A 22,484-nucleotide genomic window follows, 5' to 3' on the forward strand; every position below is an offset into this window, starting at 1 on the left:
AATTCATAAATGTCAATAATAGACCTCAAACCCACTTCATTGTATCAAGATTATTGAAATTAAAAAGTATAGAAACCTTCCATTACAGATGTGAAATAATTAATTGACTCATAAGTAGATAACTAATTAGTGCCATTTTCCCAATCTACTATTCCAAAGTTATAGCGAACAAGCCTTGCAATTGGGACTCCACGTTCAGTGGAAAAAATTAGTAGCATAAACACCTTTGAGGCAGAGAGTGCGATATTCTTACCGCCAGCAGATTTTACTCCAGAGATTTTAGAACCTCACCTTAAGCTCATCTCACTTCTTTCTCAACCTTCTCAAGATTTTCACACTCCTCCAATCTCTCAGTATCAACATATCGAACCTCCTTAAATAAGATTCCTATAGTTCAATGTGATTATCCCAACATCCAAGTTCTGAATTTCATAACTACTTATGTACTGAAAGTTCTCTGGAAAACTTAAACATCTCACAGCCCTCCCAAAAAACAGCATCCACAGCAGTCCCTAACAAACTCCTAAACCCATGCACTCAAATCACATATTAAAAAACCTAAAAGCCAAGGCCCCATGTATCTTCTAGATTCTTCCATATCAAAGGGCATTTACGGGATGTTCAAAGCAAAGTACAAGAGAGATGAGAGATCTTGCTGCCATACCTTTTTGACAACCAATGACCAACACAAGAAAACAACTAGACTAATGTATCAGGTGAATGAATATTGCATTAAATATGCAAGAAATCAATTTTCGGAAGACAGAATGTGGTGAAGCTTTGCACTCCCAAGGGTGAGGACCTAAAGCATTAGATTGTTTCTCCATGGCATCATGCTTGATATAAACATTTGGGTAGCAGTTAAGTTATCTTCTCTCAAAAAAAAAAAAGAAACCATGTAGGTAGCAGTTAGGCCTGATGTGAAGGAATTATGTATAGGAGACCTCTCATGCTATTTGGGTTAGCTATAGGCCTGACCAAATTAAGAAGAGGAGTGTCAGTATACTTAAATCATTTTCCACTGTAACAGAGCCAAAGGGGAAAATACCTGTAGCTCTTTTCTACCATTTGAGCTCTCCCTTCACTATTGGGGACGATCTACAGGATTCATTAACTATCCTCCAAGTCACTTACTGCCCAAACTTTTTCACCCCGACATTACTCACTCGTTCAATTATTCCTAAAAAGTTTTGGACATCAGAAGAACCCACCTAGAGAGTCATCTTAACATGGCAGATTTACCGTCTCAATGATGACTTCCATTACAACAGCATGCTACTCTAGCTAATTGTCCAACCCTCCATTGTTTTCCTTATACACTAACTTTGATTGGACAGCTAAAAGGATTTCAGAAAGTGGCAGGTGTTATAAGGAATTTTGGAGGAACTATCACTTAAGTACTTTTATTTATAAATTCCATACATTCTTCTTTAAAATGATGATGATTTGTTATTGAAATGAATCACAGATCTTTTATATTCCATACTTTGTGAGTGATATAAGGACCTCTAAGCATTACAGATGTGAAACGACAAATGTTACCAAGACTGGACCTACGTTATTAACATTGGACCGATGTGAGAGGACATCTCTAAGCATTACCAATTGAATAAGAACGGCTTTACAGATATTGGAGGACCAGAGTTACCGAGGGTGGGGGGAAAAACCCTTTGGGATTGGAAGCGGAATCACGTAGCAAAGAAGCTGCGAAGTTCCATGGCGAGGAAACGAGTTCAATGTAGGGATCAAGTTCCATATCTGGAAAGGAGTGGATCCCTTATGGGATGGGATCGTGGTCCACCATTTTAGGATCGAGGTTCAATTATCCACTATATTGTAATCCGGGATCGAGTTTCATTCAACAGTATTTTTAACTTTTTCCAAATTCACAAACCCCAGTATCAATATAAACAAAGAATCATGTCCATAAAAATCTCTTGGGACTTTTTGTTATCAATGGAATACTGATATATTAAAAAACCTATATGCTGATGTAATACCTAGCAAGTCCTTAGGCATGAATGGAGCTTTGTGCCCTTTGCTCTCTCTCTCTCTCTCTCTCTCTCTCTCTCTCTCTCTCTCTAGCTTCTCATCAACTAGTGAAGAAATGAATTCATTGGGGACTTTTATGGACTCTTATTCTCTTCCAATTCATGGGGAACATTGTGGTCAATCTTCCTCTCAACATTGTCAAGAATAAACTCTCAACTTCCCTATTGTAGGTGCACTGAAACCGATGCAAAAAAGCAAGAACAGAGAGGAAGCATTTCTCAACTTCCCTATTGTAGGTGCACTGAAACCGATGCAAAAAAGTAAGAACAGAGAAGAAGCATTTCTTTTTGGGGGTAAGTCGGTGGGGGAGAAGGCCCCCTATCCGATTTTTCAGTAATAGAAAAGGGATAACACGTTGTTATACAACCCTATAATAAGGCAGTTGCGCCAAATCATGTAATAAAGAAGAGAGAGAGTCAGGCAAACAACTACGCCAAATTGTGGCTCTTGTATAAACCGATCCCCTCTTAGAAGGCATCAGCTACCATATTCGCCTCACGAAAAATATGAGCAATAGACCACCTGTGAGGCGATAGCCTTGCTCGACAATTGTCAACTATCGTTTGTAATCTCCAAGGGCCACGACATTGATTTTTAATGGCATCTACAAGTAGAGATGAGTCACTCTCTATCTGTATCGGCAAGCAGCCTTTTTGAATAGCTAAAAGAATACCTTCTTCTAGAGCTTGGAATTCTACAAAATTATTGGACACAAAACCAAAGTGTTTAGCAAACACCGCCACAAATCCACCATTGCAGTTTCTTATGACCCCACCACCACCTGCCAAACCATCAATATTCAGCTTATAATAACTAGCTTCCGGAATTGACCATGCAACTGGGATCATGCATTTTGGATTCAGCTGGCACCACTTAATCTGTAGATTGCCAATAATCACCTTTTCTGATAGATGAAAGGCCCATTGACTTCTACAATAGCCTTTACATGTGAAGCAATCCGAAAGACAACCTGCTCTCTTCTTGATGCGTTAGTTCGAAAGATTCTTTTGTTTCGCTCCTCCCACAGAAACCAGATTGTCGTGAAGAAGATAGCCGTCCAGATGTTAAGAAACCCCTCTGATTTGAATCTGAAGGCTAGCCAACAACGAAGAGTATCCTGGCCCGAAGTTCCAAGCACAAACCTCATGCCACACCGCCAAGCTAAAGACAGTCGAACACCCTCCGAGAAAGTGCAATGAAACAGGAGCTGACATAGGGTTTCCTCATTGTTCCTGCCAAAAGGACAGATAGTAGCCATATGAATACCCCGTTGCTGAAATATGGATGTAGTTGGTAGTTGATTGTGCATAGCTAGCCAGGAGAACCACTTGGCCCGTGGATGACATTTGGCTCACCAAAGAGCACGAAATACCAGCTGAGGTGAACTTCTATAACGAATAAAGTTTCATGCTTCTTTGATTGAAAAGGTTCCACGAGCATAATGAATCCATACCAATGAATCCTTCTTATGCTACAATGGAAAGATATGACGTTCCACATCTCTCCATATGTTGTTCAACAAAGTGGAGGAAGATGAAGGCAATGCCCACGATTTGGGTTTCCATCAATAAAATCTGAAACCTTTCGCCCTCCAAGATTCACCAAATCCATATGCCCATTATCATCCAGAGAATCTCGAATCGACTCTACTGACAGCCATGGGTCCATCAAGAAATCCACCATCTGTCCATTACCAATGCACCACTAACATTGTTCCCGAGTTGAGATAATCCGAAATGAATGCCCTTCCATGCATGCGAACAACCCCTCTTAGCTACTCCCAAATAGAACACATTCTGAAATATATGTGCTTGAAAAAACGGGTAACCAAAGAAGATGGATTTGCTAAAATCCTCCAGACAAGCTTCATCATACCTGCAGTATTGAAGTCCATCAAATCTCTCACCCCCAGCCCACCCTCCTCCCAACGAAGGCATATTGTCCTCCATTTAACAAGATGGACGCCCCTATTTTCTGCAACTCCTGCCCATAGAAAATTCCGCTGAAGCCTTTATATCGTATTACAAGTTTTCCTTGGCAGCATAAATGACAATATCCAAAAAATAGCAGAAGCGTTAAGAACTGACTTAAGCAATTGAAGACGTCCTGCATAAGATAAGCATAGGGCTTGCCATGTACCTATTTTACCGATCACCTTTCCAAACAAGCTCTGATAGTAACTATGTCGTAGAAGCCCATGAAACAGTGGTAACCCCAAATACAACACCGGCAAATAGCCTTCACTGAACCCCAACTCTCTCAAAATCCGTGCTCGATTGCCTTGTTGTACCCCAAATAAGAAAACCTTGCTTTTCGCAGAATTTAACATCTGACCAGTAGTGTTTTCAAAAGTAGTGAGAACCTCCTTCATAGCAATCGGCATAGGATGCCCCACAGAATATAACGGCATCATCAGCAAAGAATAAGTGAGACACCCCATAGTCGCACCTAGAGGGGAAGAGAGGAAGCATTTCTCAAAAGCAATCCTACACTTTCAGTGAAGGAACCTTTTTTTAACTACCAAATTTAATAAACATCCCATTTGTGGTGTAATATACTATCTTAATTCATACGATACCTATGATAGCCTTTCTCAATAGTCATTAGATTTCCCATTTCAACATTTCTAATTTAGTATTCGCCCAATGAACTAGCCCCAAGGAAGTTTAGCATATTCTTCGTGACCTCCTTCCTCAACAGAACCACAACGCGACTATACTTTGCATTTCAATCCAACTTCTTCCTTCTCTCTCCTTGCCCTCTCTTGTGGCCTTTCTTTGAAACTAGACACAAGTCACAATTCACAACATGAGTAAGGTGGTGAACTATAAAATATATAGGAAATCATGGCATTTAAAAAGTATGTAGTCATAAAAAAATGGAGAGCCACACTCCATTTTATATGAACCAAAAAAATATGCCATTGAAACTCGCACCCAAAGCATGGAATATCAATTCCATGTTGCTGGAATCGTGATTCCGCTTACTCATGAAACGATGATTTTTGGTATAGAGGTCGGGGTGACATAGGATTGAGATCTCTCCGATCGAGATCCTTAATATCAAGGAATAGCCCAAAATCGAGATCTTGCGTTTTGGAGCACCAGAACAAGATCTGGAGCGGAAACGACCTTAGAAGATCCCTGTAACTATGGAGAGAACAAATGTTATTGAGACTAGACTGAAGACACTAGTGCAACCAATTGAACTGGGAACCTGAACTATAATGAATCTTGTAACCGGACCTATAACCAACCAGATAGACCAATAGATGGTCCAAATCACCATCGAAAAGTTGAATCAATTGGTTCAAATCAGTTGGACCCGCCGGTTCAAACGGGTTTCCGCAGCTTTCTTTCATGTTTCCCTATAATATTTTGAAAACGGAGTGCACAGGTGACTATCTTGTCTTATCAATAGCCATGGCAATTTAATGACCAGTCTGGTCTCGATACCATTGGTGAGGACTAAAGCTTATGGCCCTGGGAGTGCTTATACCAACTAACAGTTTTTTGGGGTCATAAAGAAGAATACTCCATCAACACTACCAGATGGATCATGGGAGTTTACCCAACCCAATGGAGCCTAGTAGAGAGAGTATTAAAAAAATACCAAACCCTCTGTCATTTCCCCAAACATGAGTGCCTTCATCTAGAACAGGCAAATTCTCGACATAGCCCTTGTGGTTCAAGAAGACCTTCAATCTAGAAACCAAGCAAAGGTCTCCAACCTAGTGACCATGCTATACTGGCAGAAGGCTTATGACTACATGAATTGCTTTGTATTAGACAAAGTCATGGTCGAAATGTAATTTGAGGAAAAACGACAGACTTGGATGATCGGATGTATTTCCTCTCCATACTTTTCGTTCTCATAAAGAAAGCCCCCAATGGATATTCCCTTCCTCCAAGCGGCTAAGACAAAGAAATCCTCTCTCCCCCTTTTTTATTTGTAATGCAGCGGAAGTCTTTCGTAGGTCCATATCAAATTTGAAACGGTAGGGTATCCTTAGAGGCTTCAATCCCCTAGAAATCGTCCCTAAGATCGCCCATCTCCAGTACACGAATGATATGTTTAAGTCTCCATAAGAATGAAAATAAACATGGTGAATGCCAAACTAATGGATACTTGTGTAGAATAGGAGAGTCTTTGTGACGTACCAACGGTACAATGCTGTGGGCTCAATTTAGTGCCCTAAAAAATACCTTGGGATCCCTCTTTGATTGGTCAGTCACAATAAATAGTTGTGGGTCCCATCACAGAGAGATTTGAACACGGCTGCCTGGCAAGGGAGATTTCTATAATTGGGGGTGCGTACAACATTTATCAAGGTGACTCTATCAAACATCCCCATCTTCCAAATGTTCCTTTTCAACACACCTGCCTTTGTTGGTACTTAAATATGAATAGAGAGCTTAATGAAGAATTTTCTATGGTTTGGGTTGAGTGGGACACACAAATTCCACTTAGCTTACTGGGAGAATGTTTCTAAACGAAAAAGTGGTGGAGGATAGGGTATTACCATAGTTTTACCTCTTTAAAAGTGTAGATGGCTGTTCACCACCCATCAGGGGCAACTCCGGCAAGTTGTGGCCCCCCAAGAAATACAAGGTTGTTCATTCTCTATGGTTCCCTAAGCCACAGATCAACAACCAGTGCTTGGAATAGCACATGGGCAAGCTGCCAGATATTCATGGTGCATATGCAGTTCATCATGGTGCATGTGCAGTTCATAGTAAAGAGAGGAAATAGAGTCCACTTTTAAAAAGACCTGTGGATCAGCAATTCTATATTGGACGCTCTCTATCTGAACCTCTTCCAAATAACCTCAAACCTAAATGTTTTGGCGGAGGAGTCATCTCTGGTATCGAAGGGTGGATTACCAGGGAAACATAACACGTAAGCTAAAATAGCCGCTCGAAACTCCCTTTTTTTATGAGGTTTATGTGGCCATAACGTTATCTGGTTCATCATTTGCTCTCCCTGAATGGTTGATCATCAGCTCTATCAGGCAGCCAATCAACCATACGAGACCCCTATAAAAGCTATCTTTAGCCTCATAGGTAGAAGGTACACTTCAGGTTCCAAAAGGAAAAGCAAGACTTTCGCCATATATCTCTACGGTGAGTTTGCTTATGTTATCTTAGCGGGGAGACATGGGGTTTAGTTAGTTCAGTTTCAACCTGAAGAAGGATCCGCAGATCAAAAGAAGTAAATATTGGAATATATTTTTCTTCCCACGTGGTATAACGCACCATTGATCCCACTTATCTTTTAGTAATAAAAAAAAAGTCTCGCTCCAGTAGGGTAAGCATTCTTTTGGTTGGCTGTTGTGATATAATAATAATAAGAAAAAGCACTACTATTGTTCAATAGCACTACTATTGTTCAAAAACATACGGGGCAAACCCCCTCTGTCAACCGATCAACGCAGGAACAGCTTGATATCGAATGCTCGCGTGCTCCACGTCAAGTTCAAGTTTGAGAGAGCAATTGGGTTTTGGGAAACATAGCGCATGTTGTTGATCAAAATGAGTTCCAACAGGGGCTTTGAGCCACCTTAGGATATCCTCAGCAGAAGGCTATCCTAAACTTCAAGCCAAAAAGAATACCAAGATTTAGTCTATAGAAGCCACCTGATCTCCAATGGATCAAACTCAACTTAGATGTATGTTCCTTAGGAAACCTGGGTCCGCCTGGCTTTCAGGATAACTATAGAAACGCCTCAAGCCATACTCTACTCTCATTTTCATGGCCCAGGGGCATTCTTGAGTGAACAATGGCCGAGACTATTTCCCTCCTCAAATAACTCCTAAATTGTAGAGGGAGATCCGAAAATGCCATTCTTTGGGCCTCTAAATTGTCCCAATTCAATGAAGATCAAAGCCATAATTTGACATTATATTTGACCTTTGCAAGCTTCTACAAGTGACCTTCAGGCACACATGATGAGTCCAACACAAGCAACGATGCTCTAGACAAGAAGGGTGTTGCGGGTGACCGTATGTAGCATATGCTTTTGCATCTTCCGCCTCTTTTGAGCAATGTTTCAAAAAACGGTCCGCCCGACGCCTAGGCGCCGCACATACGGGCGGATGTACCTGGGCGGGCGCCCCAGGACATGGGCTTTTTTTTCTTTATTTTTATGATACCCAAAAGGGAAAAGGGGGTAATTTTGACCCCCCAAAAAAGGTTTAAATAGGTAATGGAGATTATTTTCAACCCCTAAAGTTAAAAGAACAATTCCATAAACCCTTAATGTCTTAGCTATACCTATTTCTGAGAATCAAAAGTATTTTTTGTGGTTTGAAGAACCTTCCTAAATTTTTTCACTTATTATGTATTATGGAGAGTTGAAGACTATTACTAATACATATCCTATTAAACTTTTAAATTTTGTATGGTTTAAATTTTGAAACTTTGAACAAGTTTATTCAAAACATGCGATATGTCATATGTTTGTATATTAAAAAATATGTTACAATAATCAAATGCAATAAATTACAAAATTGACACAAATATTTTATATATATATATATATGGAACTTGTACTACAGGGTGCCCGCCTAGGCGCTGAGCGCCAGGCCAGCTGCCTAAGGGCAGCCTGGCATTTTTTGAAACCTTGCTTTTGAGCACTGCATCTAGGAAGAGCACCGCCATCATTTTGTAGCAATGGGTCAGCTACTCCCACATAAATTGCCTTTTGGAATCACATACAAATCTGACTAGAGAATTCCCTTTGCCGGTTGCCGTTTTTATCCACTCAAGTCCCACTTTTTGAAAGCATAGAGTATAATTTATTTTTATCTTTTTCTCTATATATCAGATTATGCTCAAATTTGGAATGCTCATACTTCGCACCATCACACACCTGTAAAACTTATTTTACAAAAAAAATTGATATAAATAAAATTACCAAAACACCCTAAAAGAAACACCCCTGAATGCTTTAGGAGTATTTTCATCATTTCTTATTTAGAGTTATTCTTTTTAATAGTTTTTATAGGTGTGTAATACATGAGAAGCATGGACATTCCAAATTTGACCTTAATTCGATGTATAAAGAAAGATATAAGATTAAATACTCTTTATGCTCGCAAAAGATGGGACCTAGTGTAAACTATGAAATATAGGGGACTATTTTTCAATTTCAAAAATAGAAAAGAATTTTTTTGTGCATGTGTATGCATATAATTATATAACCACTACAGAAATAAATAACAAATCACCGCTGTAAGTTCAGGTTGCAGAGTGAGACCATATTCCAAGGAAGTCTAAAATGTGGCAGCCAAACTAGCTAATCTTGGAGTAATTTAATAACAAGGACATGGGCTTCATGCTACCTTAACTACTATATTCAGTCTTAATAAATAAAAACACTTATCAACATACTTCAATGATAAAAATACACCAACAAAAATTTCAAAAACAGAAAACAGATTTGTCCTTGGAATGAAGAAGGTAAATCATGCCACAATCAATACTTTATATGCTATAAATGCATAAAAACCTTAACCAAGAGAAGAAGAGTTTTATATCTCAAGGTTGTGCAACAATATATTCAGGTAGTAAACTATACACCTACTAGATGAGATAGCTTCCAAATAATAAAACAATTAAACATCTCATATGATGCATTTACATTCTGCTTGTCCAAATGTGACACTAAAGCTCCTAAACTAAGCAATATAATTAGTCAAAAAATTGATCAGGAATCATTCAGATATCTTCACAAACCATTATTTCAATTCTAGAGTCCAAACCATGAAATAAAAGCTAAACCGAAGCAAAACAAGGCAAAATCTTAAATTAAGAACTGTCAACTGTTTGAAGAGCTTATTAGTACCATCTCTATAAACATGTGTGGAGTTTTTATCTGGTCCCAGATCACATCCATCAGCAGCAAATTTAGATGGAGAAGTGGAAGCACCATGAGTATACTCAGGCTTCGGCAATTTTGACTTTGATGTAGAAAGAAAAATGTTCTCAATTTTTTGAGAGATTGAACCCTTTCCCATACAGAATTGCTCATTTCCATGATGGTTCTTCATGTCATGAGAATCATTGGCTCCAAAGTGAAAATGCTTGTTCCAACAAGATGTAGAATAAGGATTGTTCCAGGAATTCAAATGCCTCTCTGCAAAACATGCATCTGATGGATCACAAGAGCTAGAAGTATTAAGACCCTCATTTTGATCAATTTGATCAAAGATTTGTGATGATGGAGTGCATTTAATAACACCATCGGATACTTCAATGGGACCATCAACTATTTGTAACTTTGATGATACACCAATGCGTTCACATGGCTTTGAATCAAGGTGTGAAGAACATTTGTTATTGGCTCCTATTCTGATCCATCTACGTTGAAAAGTGTTCTTATTTGCAGATGATTTGTTGGGATCAGAACTTGGTTTACATGTCACGTTAGGAGTCAATGACCAAGGAAAAGGCGGTAAACTAGCACCCAGAGATGTTGGTACGCCTGAAAACTGATCAGGAACTCTCTGAAAATCTGCAGTAGTAGGTGCTTGTGATAGAAGGGAGTCCAAGGTCTTGACCTGTGGAAGTGCTAAACGTTGAAGAAACTCTTGGGGTTCACATAGTTGCAGGTTATACATCAGAGTATGCAATGCTTCTGAGTGATCAAATAGCTCCTGCAATCCCAAGACAAAGACATAGGATCATGAATATGTGTGTCTAGTCAAAGAGCATGACTTGAAAACCGTCATACATGAGAAAAAGAAAATGTGCAAATAACTTGCCTTTCCTTCTGATGAAGATGCTTCCTTAGCTTCTGATTTGACATCAAAATCGTTTTCATGTGCAGCTTGAAGACCACAGGTCAGGGGAGATAGATGGGCCTTTCCGTCACAACGAGTATCGAATCCATCAGTAGCTCCAGACTGCAGAGTTGGAGCAAGAATAGCACAAGCTTCTTTGACTGAGAGGAGAATATTTTCGTTTGCATTACTGCTTTGCTTCATTTTAAATTTGGATACTTCACCACTTTTGCAACTACCATTTACAAGAGCTTTCAGTGACATGTCACTCATGTACTTGGAAATGTCATGAACCTCAGATTTGAGGCCATAAAGACCTGCAAAGAGTTGACAAATGACAGAAACAGATGCGTCACTAATATTGCTACAGATAGCTCACACAACGTATAAGAGCATAAACACCACAACCAAAGAAGTTTTTTACTGGGTACAAAAATTAAACCAGCATTACAACGGGAAACCTTGCAAACCAAACCGCAGATCCTAGGAACAAGTAATCATACATGAATTTCCATAGATAATCTTAAACTCAAAAAAATTGACTTAGTCTTGAGCAATTACATAAGCCACATCATCCAAACCAAAATTTACAACTAGCACAAATCACAGGTATCACAGATACCAAATAATTTTATAAAAAAGGTGATTATAATAGTCATTAAATGGAAAATGCGGGCATGAACCACAGATAACAAGAGAGTAGATGACGGGAAAGAGTAAACTACCCAAAGACCAAAGGGCTGAAAGAAGGCAGGAAACAAAGCTGGATTGATTCACCAGGTAATGACGCTCAGGCTGGTGAGATGCAGGACTAAAAAGTCGAAGGAAACCCTTATGGATGCAGAGAACTAAGATACTCGTCAAACACAAATCATAAAGAAGGTGGCAAACCCATATGTGCCAGGAAAGTGCCCGACCTATTCCTTGCTAGATATACTTTCCCGTCAGGTTTAAGAGAAATTGGAGATTCGAGGAGCACCACGTCATCCCACTTTTGGGGGACGGATGCGAGCTACATTATGCAGACAATGATGCAAGAAGTGTGATGCTCATTCACTCAAAATTGGACAGAATAACACTTTCTTTTTTTTTTGAGAGAATGATTAGATGTCATTCAACAACCCTTAAAATGGGAAACAACAATTAACAGTTATAAAAATAATAAAAAATAAATAAATTTAAAATGGGAACAATTTACTGATATTGTTCTCTATATGCTTAATAGATAGCTGCGTGTATGCATGTCATCAAAGATTATAGCCTCAATGGTGGAACTATAAAAGTACCTTTATTTTTAGTTTTTCTAATGAAGCAACTAAATTACCTTATGGAATTGATTAAATCAAAACAACACACACACACACATGCACATGGGCTGTCTTTACTTAGTAACCCTCAAAAAACAGATGTTCAGGTTAGAATGGATTGTGAAGGCTGTATTTACCAAAATGTCACTACTTTTAGGTAAAGTGATGCTTTCACAGGTAGCTTAATCATTAAGTAATGGTTCATTTAAAATTTTCTCAAAAGTACAATGGCATTTTCGAAGTAAGTCCCCCAGAACTTTATTAGATCAAATACCCCAGTTTTTCTAGTAAAAATTTTAATCGTGTCCTTGTTTACATGACAAAGTTACTCCTCTTTATTGATAATGTCTCGCATGCCCTTACTTAATGACCAAGCTAGCAATATAAAAACAATTTTTTACTAAAAAATATTTATTCAGGATATATGCCCACATTCTAACCTTAAACTTTGTATTTTGAAGTGTTGTTAAGGATCTTAAGGTTTGAGAATCCCTATAATTGTGCGAGTGTATATATAAGCATGCATGCACATGTAATATAGTGATTTTATATAACTCCATCGATTATTAGAAATATAGAAATAACGTAACACTACAAAAGAATGGAGCCTTTTTTTTTTCTTTTTGGGAGAAAGGGTAACTATAGTATCGAATATCATAGTTAGATTGAACCTCAATGTAGGATCCTAAGGTTTCAAGAAGCGCATGATAAATGCTTCCATAACACCCACAAAATCTCTCTTAATTCCCCAACTTTGTACATGTTAAACAAAGGTTAGTGTATCTTCACCTCTTCTAGAGGTATGAGAACACGTCAGAAAGACGTCTGCAATTACCCTGTACCGTATCTATACAATGGCATCCATCACTATAATATCAACCATATGCGGTCATGTAATAGGTCTGAGCATGCCACATCAGGCAACAGAATCCAAGATAATGACATTCGGGGGGGAACCCAAAGGAAGATACTGTTCATTTGTTTTGAATAAGATTGACCTCAAATTCTTTGAGCTTCTAGCAATCAATCTTGTCTCTCCGTACATCCTCCATTTGAGACAACACTCTCTCATTTAAATTGAACATGGTTGTGTGGTTTATGTTGATTGGATTGTTGTCTATTTGTTTTGGTTTGGATTGCAAGTAACGTATGTTGAGGATTCACTATGTGCCACATTTTTCCTGAATGTAACAAGTATATTTATCCCTCCATTTGCAAAAGTGAGTATCAAGATTACACAAAATCTCAATGGCGCTATTTGCAACCACTTTCAAAATATGGCAATTGTCAGCTCATGTTTAAGCAAACCCCCCCCCCCCCCCCTCTTCTCTTCTTCAAGAGAGCTTGCCTCTTCATTAGACTCTCTTCATATATGACCAAAGGTCTTATACATTCATGGCAAGTTCCCAAATTTCTTCAGAAACACTAAAGTTTCCAAGGCCAAGATTCCTTTCCACTCACCTATGCAACTACATTACTAAAGCCTCCCTCCACAACAATTCCATTAAAAGCCCAATTCGCAGAGATATTGCTTGAAGAGGCCTAGAGTATGTCACAAGTATTCTGCCCTAGTAGTTCATATATCCCTCATCCCTTCAAAGCCTCGGTTCCTTTGGGGCTCCAATCAAAGTTCAGCTTGAGCGTACCTTAAGGAGGGGGTTTCCACTGCTTGTATCCGCTTTCTTTGAGCACCCTTCCACTTGGTTTCGAATTCCTTAATCAATAAACCCCTTACTTCCTTCCTAGTTCTCGCCAACAAGGTGACTACAGCTCATGTTTTCTTGATAATTTCCACTCCTCGGCTTTTATTAAAGTTAGAAAACCAGTCACTGAATGCAACAGTGTTAGCAGCTACTAGAATAGATACATCATGCAATGGTGAGGGAAAAAACTGCATGAATAGACTCTCCACAGTGGGTGGTTTAATCATTACAAATCAAATAAACCCACCAACAAAGTAAAAATTTGTCTAGTAAAATACTATTTCTCCCCCCGGGGGGGAGGTCATAATTTCAGAATTGGCTTTTAATAAAAGCATGCGTATATTAGTAAGTGGCACACCTTGCTTCATCACATTGTCAACAGTGAGCACTGTTCCTAGTACTATTAAGCAAGAAAATGCTCGGGTCTTATTGTTAGCTCTTTGTGGCCTTTAAAGGCCTTGGCTCGTATATTATCCAATGTAGGTACACGTACCATTAATGAAACAAAGAGAGAAAACCCAATTTACGTGGGAGTGTGGATTGGTCCATGAGGGACCAATGGGATTTATGGCCAAGAGGGCCTCATGAGCATAGAACTTAGAAGCATGAGTTGCCCTAGGGCTCTCACTATGGTATGCTGGGTACACATAAGTTGATGAGTTGCAAACACAGGGACCTTCAGCTCCAAAGAAGTATGAGGTCTACTGCAACAAGGAAATGGGTTTATAGGTCATCCCTTGTTGTGGTCAGACGAGCACACCTGCTCACCTGAGGTAGGAGGAATATGCACACCTGCTTGAGGGTATAGACGCTCCTGAGGGCAAGGGTCAAAACCTCAACACACCACCTTTACAGCATGCTCGCATGATAGCTACATCTTTGGGAACCTTGGGAGACCCAAGAATGTGTGATTGTGAAAGTACCCCCACACCTGGAGTTATGTAAATGTCTAGGTGACATAACAGGTCCTTGGAGGGCACCTGAGTGCATAGCACACTTATAGTCTATCCATATCTTGGCTAACTTTAATAAGCCAATTATGATCCCCTATAAGAGAAACAGATGAGTCATAGACTCTTTTGGGTTGATTTGAGAAAGTGTGATTGCATGATTTGCAAACATGGAGTGCCTACTTCTAAGCTTATGCATTATCCCCTGGCATATTCACTCTTTCATGTTTTCCAATATTTTTAAGAACATCTGATTTGCACTTTGTTAAGAGATCAAATAAGTTTTTCTTTTCTCAAGAGTCACTTTAAAATTCTAATATAATAGCTTTTAAAGGAGATGAGGATCAATGAGAAAGTTTTTCCTATACAAAGGACTAATTTGGTATTAAATTTTTGGGGCTTGCAATGGGCCGGGCACATAAGAGCACGTGATTCATGTGCATTACGTGGGCCCCATTGGCCATAGGTCCACATGACACTAAGCCCTTATTATTTTATTCTGCAAAATTTTTTAAAATTTCTAAAGCACGTGGGCATCCCATATAATTTTCACTTACTTTCTTTTCATATCTTCATTCAGAATTAAAAAGGTTTTGAGGATTCTTTTAGAAGGATCAATATTTTAGAGAAAGGAATCTCTAGCCAAGGTTCTTGAATTCTAAAGGCATGGGGAAGACTTTAATGAATCCATTTGGAGAAAAGGAATTCATTTTGGATTAAAACAGCATGGATTAAGGGATAACGGAGCAATCTCATTCTTAAATCTTAATGGCTGATATAAGAATGAAGGGACGAGACTAAAGATATCACTCACCCCACAGATCTCCTAATAGAAGGCATAGTCATATCCTAAAACAAAATGAGACTCTCAAATACATATCATGTGAATATTTTCCTTGTGATAAAGAACATAAAGAGGTTAGAGATAGGCCATGACTGAGAGGGGGACTAGGCGTGTGTGAGAAAGAGAGAAACCCTGAAAAAGGAAAAACTCTACAAGGTGAAGGATCTAATTTTTTCTTGTCCCTAGCTGTTTGATTCCCAAGAAGACTTGAACAACTTTATCTGACTTCTGGTGCGCCATTAATTCAAGATGATCATGCATGTCCATGAGGACAATCCTAGGCAACTCTCATGGTTTATGTTTCTTGCTGAAGTTCTATTTTAGTTTGTGTTTGTTTTGTGAGAAAATGGCAGCAATGTTGGTCTTGGGTGTTGTTTTTGTTTTCTTTTCATGATGTATTTCCTCTTTCATGATGGTTGCGTGTATACAACAGCACATGTAAAGCCAGGATCCAGGCATTTGTAATAAAAAGTATAAGAAAAAGTTTTAAGTCAATAACGAGAATGCCCCACTCTTGCTGCTCGCATTTCTGTGGGCCAGGGATCATCCACACTTTGCTTGCAGCTGAATTAACCTCCTCACTCCAAGTGAGGATGCCTCTAGGGTCCCCAAATGAGTTCATCCTCCTTTCTAGGAGGAAAGAAGAAAGTCTTGAGCACAAGCTTTGAATTTTTAAAGACTTAAATCACATCCTCCTATAATGATCTCCTTAGTTGTGGAGTAACCTGAACCTTCAACGACCTCTCCTCCAACAACTGTTTTAATAATAAAATTAATTAAAAGATAAAAACATTGTGCTACAAATCAAAAGACATGCATGTCGAATTTATAAGAATGATGATATGAGAAGAGCCCCCGTTTCTTACAAAATGGACATATGTGCATAATACGGACAAGTGTGTCTCACAAAACAGACATGCATGTCTTGTTCATCCGATCTGTGGACTTGGGTGTCCAAATAGCAGACATAACATGTTTGCAAATCCAAAAAATGAAGCGCTTCAGACAAGGATGTCGACACAGATTCCCGTGCCTGTATGTGTCTTGCATGCTGATACACTTGTATAGCATGTTGGTTTGTTGGATTCTCCTACATGCACATAACACACATTCCATTTTTTAGAAGGCATTTATCATACTGCTTCTGTGACAAAGGTATCACAGCATACAGCCTATAACACACACACACACACACAGCTTGTCAGCACATGAAGTAAAAGAACAAAAGTGATGATTAAGAGAGATGTTCATTACAGCTGGGAACGGCTATAACAGGCCACAGAAAGGCTTCAGGTTCTTAAAGAGCCAAATCTCAGGCACATGGTTATTATTCAGAAATTCCAATTTATTGGATGACTCTTAAAAGAAAGTGGTTAAGACATTAATTCCAATTATGTGAAAGAGTCTTTCCGAGCTTTAAAGGAGTGTGAGTTACTAGAATTAGGAAGTTCTTGGGGTTGGCTTTCCTGGACCAATAAGCAAACTGGAGAAGTGTCAAGGAGTGTTGAATCATGTTGTTGCTAACTCTAGGTAGATGTTTCAACTACTGAAAACAATAATTGAACTTCTTTCTAAAGGCACTTCCGATCATTTCTGGATACTAGATTCCCCTTTGAAGCCCGGTTCCTTTCCATATGGCAAAGAGATCATTCTCGATCCATTCCATTAAGAACTCTTGGAAGGGAAAGGCTGTCAGCAGACCGATATATAGACTGGTTGCAAAACATAAGAGGCTGTGGGCTGATCTTCAAAGGTGGAATAGGAAGGCTTTTGGGAACGTTAGCCGCAAGGTAGAACGTTCACTGCAAGGTACGGGAAGTAATCAGCTGCCATGTATCTATGATGAGATGGCTGCTGATTCTAATGAAAGTATCCTAGACAATAAGGAAAAATACTTTTTCAATCAGTTAAGAGTGGCTTGGTAAGGAGGAAGGTCTTTGGGGGCAAAAAACAAGGCAGTAATGACTAAAAAAGTGGATATGGCAGTACCAAATTCTTCCATCAATCTGCTATTGTCGGACATAAGAGCAATCAGGCAACTACCCTAAAAGATTATCCTGGCAATCTGTTTTCCAAAGTGTCTTGAGTAGAAGGATCACATGCTCGACTTCGTCAAGGACTTGGTGGCCCTTCCCCCCAATTGATATTCCCCACATCACAAAAGGCTTTCATATTGAGAATTACCTCTTCACAGTATCCATATATTCAAGTTTCTTCTCCATTTGATGTAGAAGGCTAAATTTGAGTGCCAGTTTCTACTGGATTGCGAGCAACCTCTTCTCGGTGACTGATATTCCCTAACTGTTGCAACCACTAATTAATTTCACCCATCTTTCCTCGAAGTTCGTGGATTTTGACTTTATTGCCTTACATGGCTTGATTTATACCATCTTTAATTCGTTGTTTCACAACATTTATGATTTGTGGCAATATATCCCAGATCGCAAAAGAAGGCTTCTACGGCAATGGATGGATCTTTTGAAGCCCCATTACCAATAGATACAGGGAGGAAGGAGAAAAGGAAAAAACAAAATTAGAAAAATAAAATTTTAAAAAAAGGACAAGAGATTATACCAACTCTCTGTACACCCAGAAGTTGAGAGATTTTAACATCTCTCTAGGTCTGCAAGGGAGTTCACCCCAAAACATATCCTTTCATTAGACCCAAAATCAATTCTTCGTCTCATCTTTATTCTCCATTGTCCAACATTTACATATTCAAAAAAACAAAAACAAAAAAAACTGAAACCTGAGAAACTCAGATTCAAAAAAAGATAAACTTGAGAAACTCTAATCACAATTACATGCTAGCTCTTCATAGTTAGGCAGCCGGTCTGGCCTTGTCAAATCCCCACCTCCCTCCCTCCCTCCCTCCCTCTCTCAAGGCCATGGGCCGGTGACATTGTTGCCCAGCCCAGGTCCATGCCCAGGCCCAGCCCAATAACCAACCAGACCAAGAATAATAGACCTGGATCCAGGCCTGTGAGCCAGATTACAGGAATAAGGCCTTGTTCTTCCGGGGCCGGGCCAGCCCGTTACTACCCCTATACTAAGTCGTTTCCTCCAAGGTAAGAAAATGTGTACTCAGCAAGAGGGACATGTTCCTAACTGGTTGAGGATATATCCTTGGCAAATCATTCCTGAGCCATATAAGTATGTCCTAGAGCAGGAAAGCCACTTTAAATGCAACTAAAATCTACACAAGTGTCAAAAACCCTTGAAAAGGGGGATGTAAAAATAATGATTCTTTCAGTATGTTAGACTTTGTCCCAAAGTGCATATCAAGTTGGGATTGGTCAACTGTTGCTTTTCTTGGGCACAGTTCAGCTTAAGTACGTTAAATCAGTCAATTTAGACAATTCCATATATCGCTGCTTATCACCTATAGAGCATTCTTCAGATGCAAAGTAGATGCTGTATAAAATTTCTTCAAATAATAACTCAAACAAATACTTATCTCCTCCGGGAGATATAGAAACCAGTCAATGCCAACATATAGAATACAATAAGAGCATGATGTGCAATAAAAGTCGAAGATAGCGACAAAGCAGGAAACTTGGAACATATTTCCTCGCCATACCAAGAATGTTATTTCCTGCCACAGTTGAACTGGAGCCAGTTGAACCAGCCCTTGGAATAAAGGAATCAAGTTTATTCTTAGCAGTTGATCTACAATTTCTCTTATCAGCGCGTTTACCATCTCGCCCATGCTTCCACTTGACTACTCGGGATTTATCTGAGACATTAAGCATACAAGACTTAAATACAAAACCAGTGAACCATATAAAAAGAAAAGGCAAGTTATTTTGAATGGAAATGGACAATAGAAGAGTAAATAATTGCCACACGCATCACACATTGACCAGCTTTGTCCATATAGGAGTAGTCTGCATTTGATACACAAGTTTACGTTGTTTTGGAGGTCACAACTAAAGTAAAGGAACCATAAATAAATACGCCATGAACATTGTTCAGGTAGAACTGTACTCAAACATCTAATTCCTCAGATTAGCAAAGACAACTGATCACACTAGAGGCATTCAATTCATTCAACTTTTAAAGATAAATATTAAAATTAAAATAAATAAAAGGCATTCTTACTGTCAACAAAAGCAAAGGGCCGAACTTGATTTCAAACAACCACCAAAATGTGGTGACCATGCTGATACATGTGATCACAATGAAGCCTCTTCCCCCCCTTCCTCCGTCCCCTCGTTCAGATTGGAATGCTATTTACAATCTCTATCCGTTAACCTCACACCGTTGCTCTGAATCAGCTATAACAGCTTCCTGTGCTCCAATCTCTTCCCCTCCCACCGATGCTCAAGTTGTAGCCTCTCGCCACCCGTTGCCCAACCAGGTACGCAAGTCCTCCGATAAGGGCCTCGCTTGTCTTGGTTCTAAGTCTAGCCCCTAGGAGAGAAGCTCCACTTTTCTGCCTCTCAATCTTTCCACACAGGATGAGGTGGTCCACCCCCTGACTGTCAAACTGCAAGCTTCTCTCGTGAGATCCTTCTCTCCTCAAAGGGGCGACATCAGGGACATCGAGAAATGGGCGCAGCATCTCTAGGGCAAGCCTCAGGTGACATGCCGGACAGATCCTCTTCATCTTCCCCTCGCCCGAGTGTGCCCGGAGAATCTCTCAAGTTAGCTTTCTCCCTTCTTTCAAAGGGGCGGTTCTTAAACTTTGCCCTTGGTCGCCTCTCGAAGGGTCCTTCAGAAAGTAAAGAATCTGGATTACGGTGGCTGATATCCCTCTTCGCACGTGGTCGCCGGTGATTTTCAAAAAATTAGCCGAAGCCTACGGCTCTCTGATCGCCATCCATTGGAAGTCTTTCGAGTTTCTACCGCTCGAATCCATGCGCCTCCTGTTAGAGGTTCTCGACTCTCAGCTTATCCCCTCCCTAATTTGGATTAGGGTGGGAGACTCTTTCTTCCCCCTCTCTATTTTCTGGTCCCTGGTGTCTAGGACCTCTAATTCCTTCTTCAACCATCGACATGATCGAAAACCTCAGAGACCCAAACCATCGAAATGGAACCTAGTGACCGGGAAGCGACGCCCCTCCGGCAGCTGTCAACGATCGGCTTCCGCTGATGACATCACCCTTAGATCGAGCCACCCCAACAACAGCCTTAAATCGAGGTCAGTTCCCTGGCGACCCCGGCGCAACTCTTGAACTTCGTCTTCAGGGCACCTCACGTCCTATCCGCCATCTTCACCGCCTCACCCTGCATTCTCACCACGCCACGTGGACTATTGCTCTGTCGACGTCAGGCGTCCTCTACCTAGGGATGGGAACCGAGTTGGGCCTCAGCATGGCATTTGTGGTTGCTCTCAAGTTGAGAGCCCGGCCCTTCTTCATTCGCCTGGCTCCTCGGGCCTTCTGGCCTCCCCGGGGTTGGCGCCGAGGTGTTCTTCGGTGTGTCACTCTGTGCCACTCCACACGTCCTCCCAGAGGTCCCTCGCTAACAAGACCCTAGAGTGCCACCCACCATGTGGCTAGCCCAGAGGACCTCTTGCTTGTGTTGTCCTTCCCTCGGGTTCTGCACTTGTCACCTCGCCGCCTCCGCCTCCTCCTATTCCAGCCTTGAGCCCCATCAACCAGCCTGTCCTCAGAAGCGTCACTTCTACGGATGCTCAAGTCACATCATCTCTCCTGCTTGACGTGTCGCAAACACCCCCCTCGTCGTCCCTTGTTGCCTTGGTGGCCATGGATCAGCCGTCGGTCCCTTCACGCCTCGGGACCATTACCGAGGTGGATTTCAACCCCCCAACCCTCCTGCCTCCTTCCTTTCCCCCCCCCCCCGCCCTTCCCCCTTCGTCTCCCCCACCCAGTCCGAACCCTGTTTAGCCTCTCCCACCCCCCTCCCACCTCCTCCACTGACTGTTCCCCGTTCTCCCTCCTCCCCCCGCCCCCCGCTACTTCCACTTCCACCGAACGTCCTCCAGTTCGTGTTCCTGTCCCCTCGCTTACCCTACCCTTCCCCGGTCCCCCCTCAAGAGTTGCTCCCTCTTCCACCCCACCCCCCCCCCCCCCCCCCCCTCTCCTATTTGTGATGGATTGGTCACAGTACCCCTTTTGGGGTGGTGGCGGTGCACGTTTCGGACCCCACAACTTTGGACCTAGACCTCCTATCCTCTCTCCTTTCCCCGTTCTTCCCCTTCACCCCCCACCTCAAGCCCATATGTCAAGTATCGACCCCCAATCTTCCTCTTCTCCGTCTCCAAGGGCACCCTTTGTTACCTCTTTCGACCATCCCGACTAACGACTTTCCCCAACCCTGCTTTAATCTCTCCTTTAACCCGACCTTCTTCCCAAGGAGGGCCCAGGTTTATAGCCATTTCCCTTCTATGTGGGTACCCCTCAGCCCTCCCCTACCTCTGCCCCCTAAGCCCCCTGTCTACCTCCTCCTCCTCCCAAGGAAAGTTGGTCGTACCCTCTCTCCGACACCCCGAGCCTCTCCTCCTGGGAAGGGACTACCACCCCTCGATCTTCTCCCATGCCTCCCCCCCTTTCTGGTCCCTTCCCCGTTGATTATGATCCCCTTCTCTCGATCCCTGACCCTCCTCCACTGGACCCTGAGACACTTCCCCCCAGCATCTCTGTCCCTTCTACCTCTGCCATCATCCTTGATTCTTCCCCTCATAAGGAACTGCAACCCGGACCCTTCTTCTCTAGTACCTAGGGGAGATAATGACACTCATGACAGAGAGGTTGGCTCTACCAACAAGTAGGAGGAAAATCAATTAGACAAGATGATAGAGATCTTCAGGGTTAAGAGGTTTTCCCATCGACGGACCAGAAGGACCCCTCTAGCACTTTTTATCGGCAGACGCTAACCGT

General features: G+C 41.1%; 1 protein-coding gene and 1 long non-coding RNA gene across 3 annotated transcripts in view; both read right to left on the reverse strand.

Annotated features, from left to right (window-relative positions):
- LOC18440324 (uncharacterized) overlaps positions 1-22,484 on the reverse strand; it is a 41,279-nt gene that overhangs the window by 7,157 nt on the left and 11,638 nt on the right. The window contains exons 1-4 of one of the 2 annotated variants that reach the window (XM_088864550.1): positions 19,741-21,457; positions 19,220-19,375; positions 10,818-11,152; positions 9,899-10,709 (exon numbers count right to left, since the gene is read on the reverse strand). In XM_088864550.1, coding sequence (XP_088720676.1) covers positions 9,899-10,709; positions 10,818-11,108 — 1,102 coding nt within the window. In that variant the 5' untranslated portion in view covers positions 11,109-11,152; positions 19,220-19,375; positions 19,741-21,457. Of the gene's footprint in view, positions 1-9,898; positions 10,710-10,817; positions 11,153-19,219; positions 19,376-19,740; positions 21,458-22,484 lie in introns of those variants that run through there. The other variant, XM_011627321.3, reaches the window with a different exon arrangement.
- On the reverse strand, positions 16,050-16,729 carry LOC148783823 (uncharacterized). The gene is made up of 2 exons (XR_016053927.1): positions 16,506-16,729; positions 16,050-16,394 (listed from the first exon to the last, which is right to left on the reverse strand). It is a non-coding gene; the product is annotated as an uncharacterized LOC148783823 (long non-coding RNA).

The sequence above is a fragment of the Amborella trichopoda genome, chromosome 1, assembly GCF_054954075.1.
Source record: "Amborella trichopoda isolate Santa Cruz 75 chromosome 1, AtrichopodaSantaCruz75HAP2 v2.0, whole genome shotgun sequence".
In the NCBI taxonomy this organism is placed as follows: Eukaryota; Viridiplantae; Streptophyta; class Magnoliopsida; order Amborellales; family Amborellaceae; genus Amborella; species Amborella trichopoda.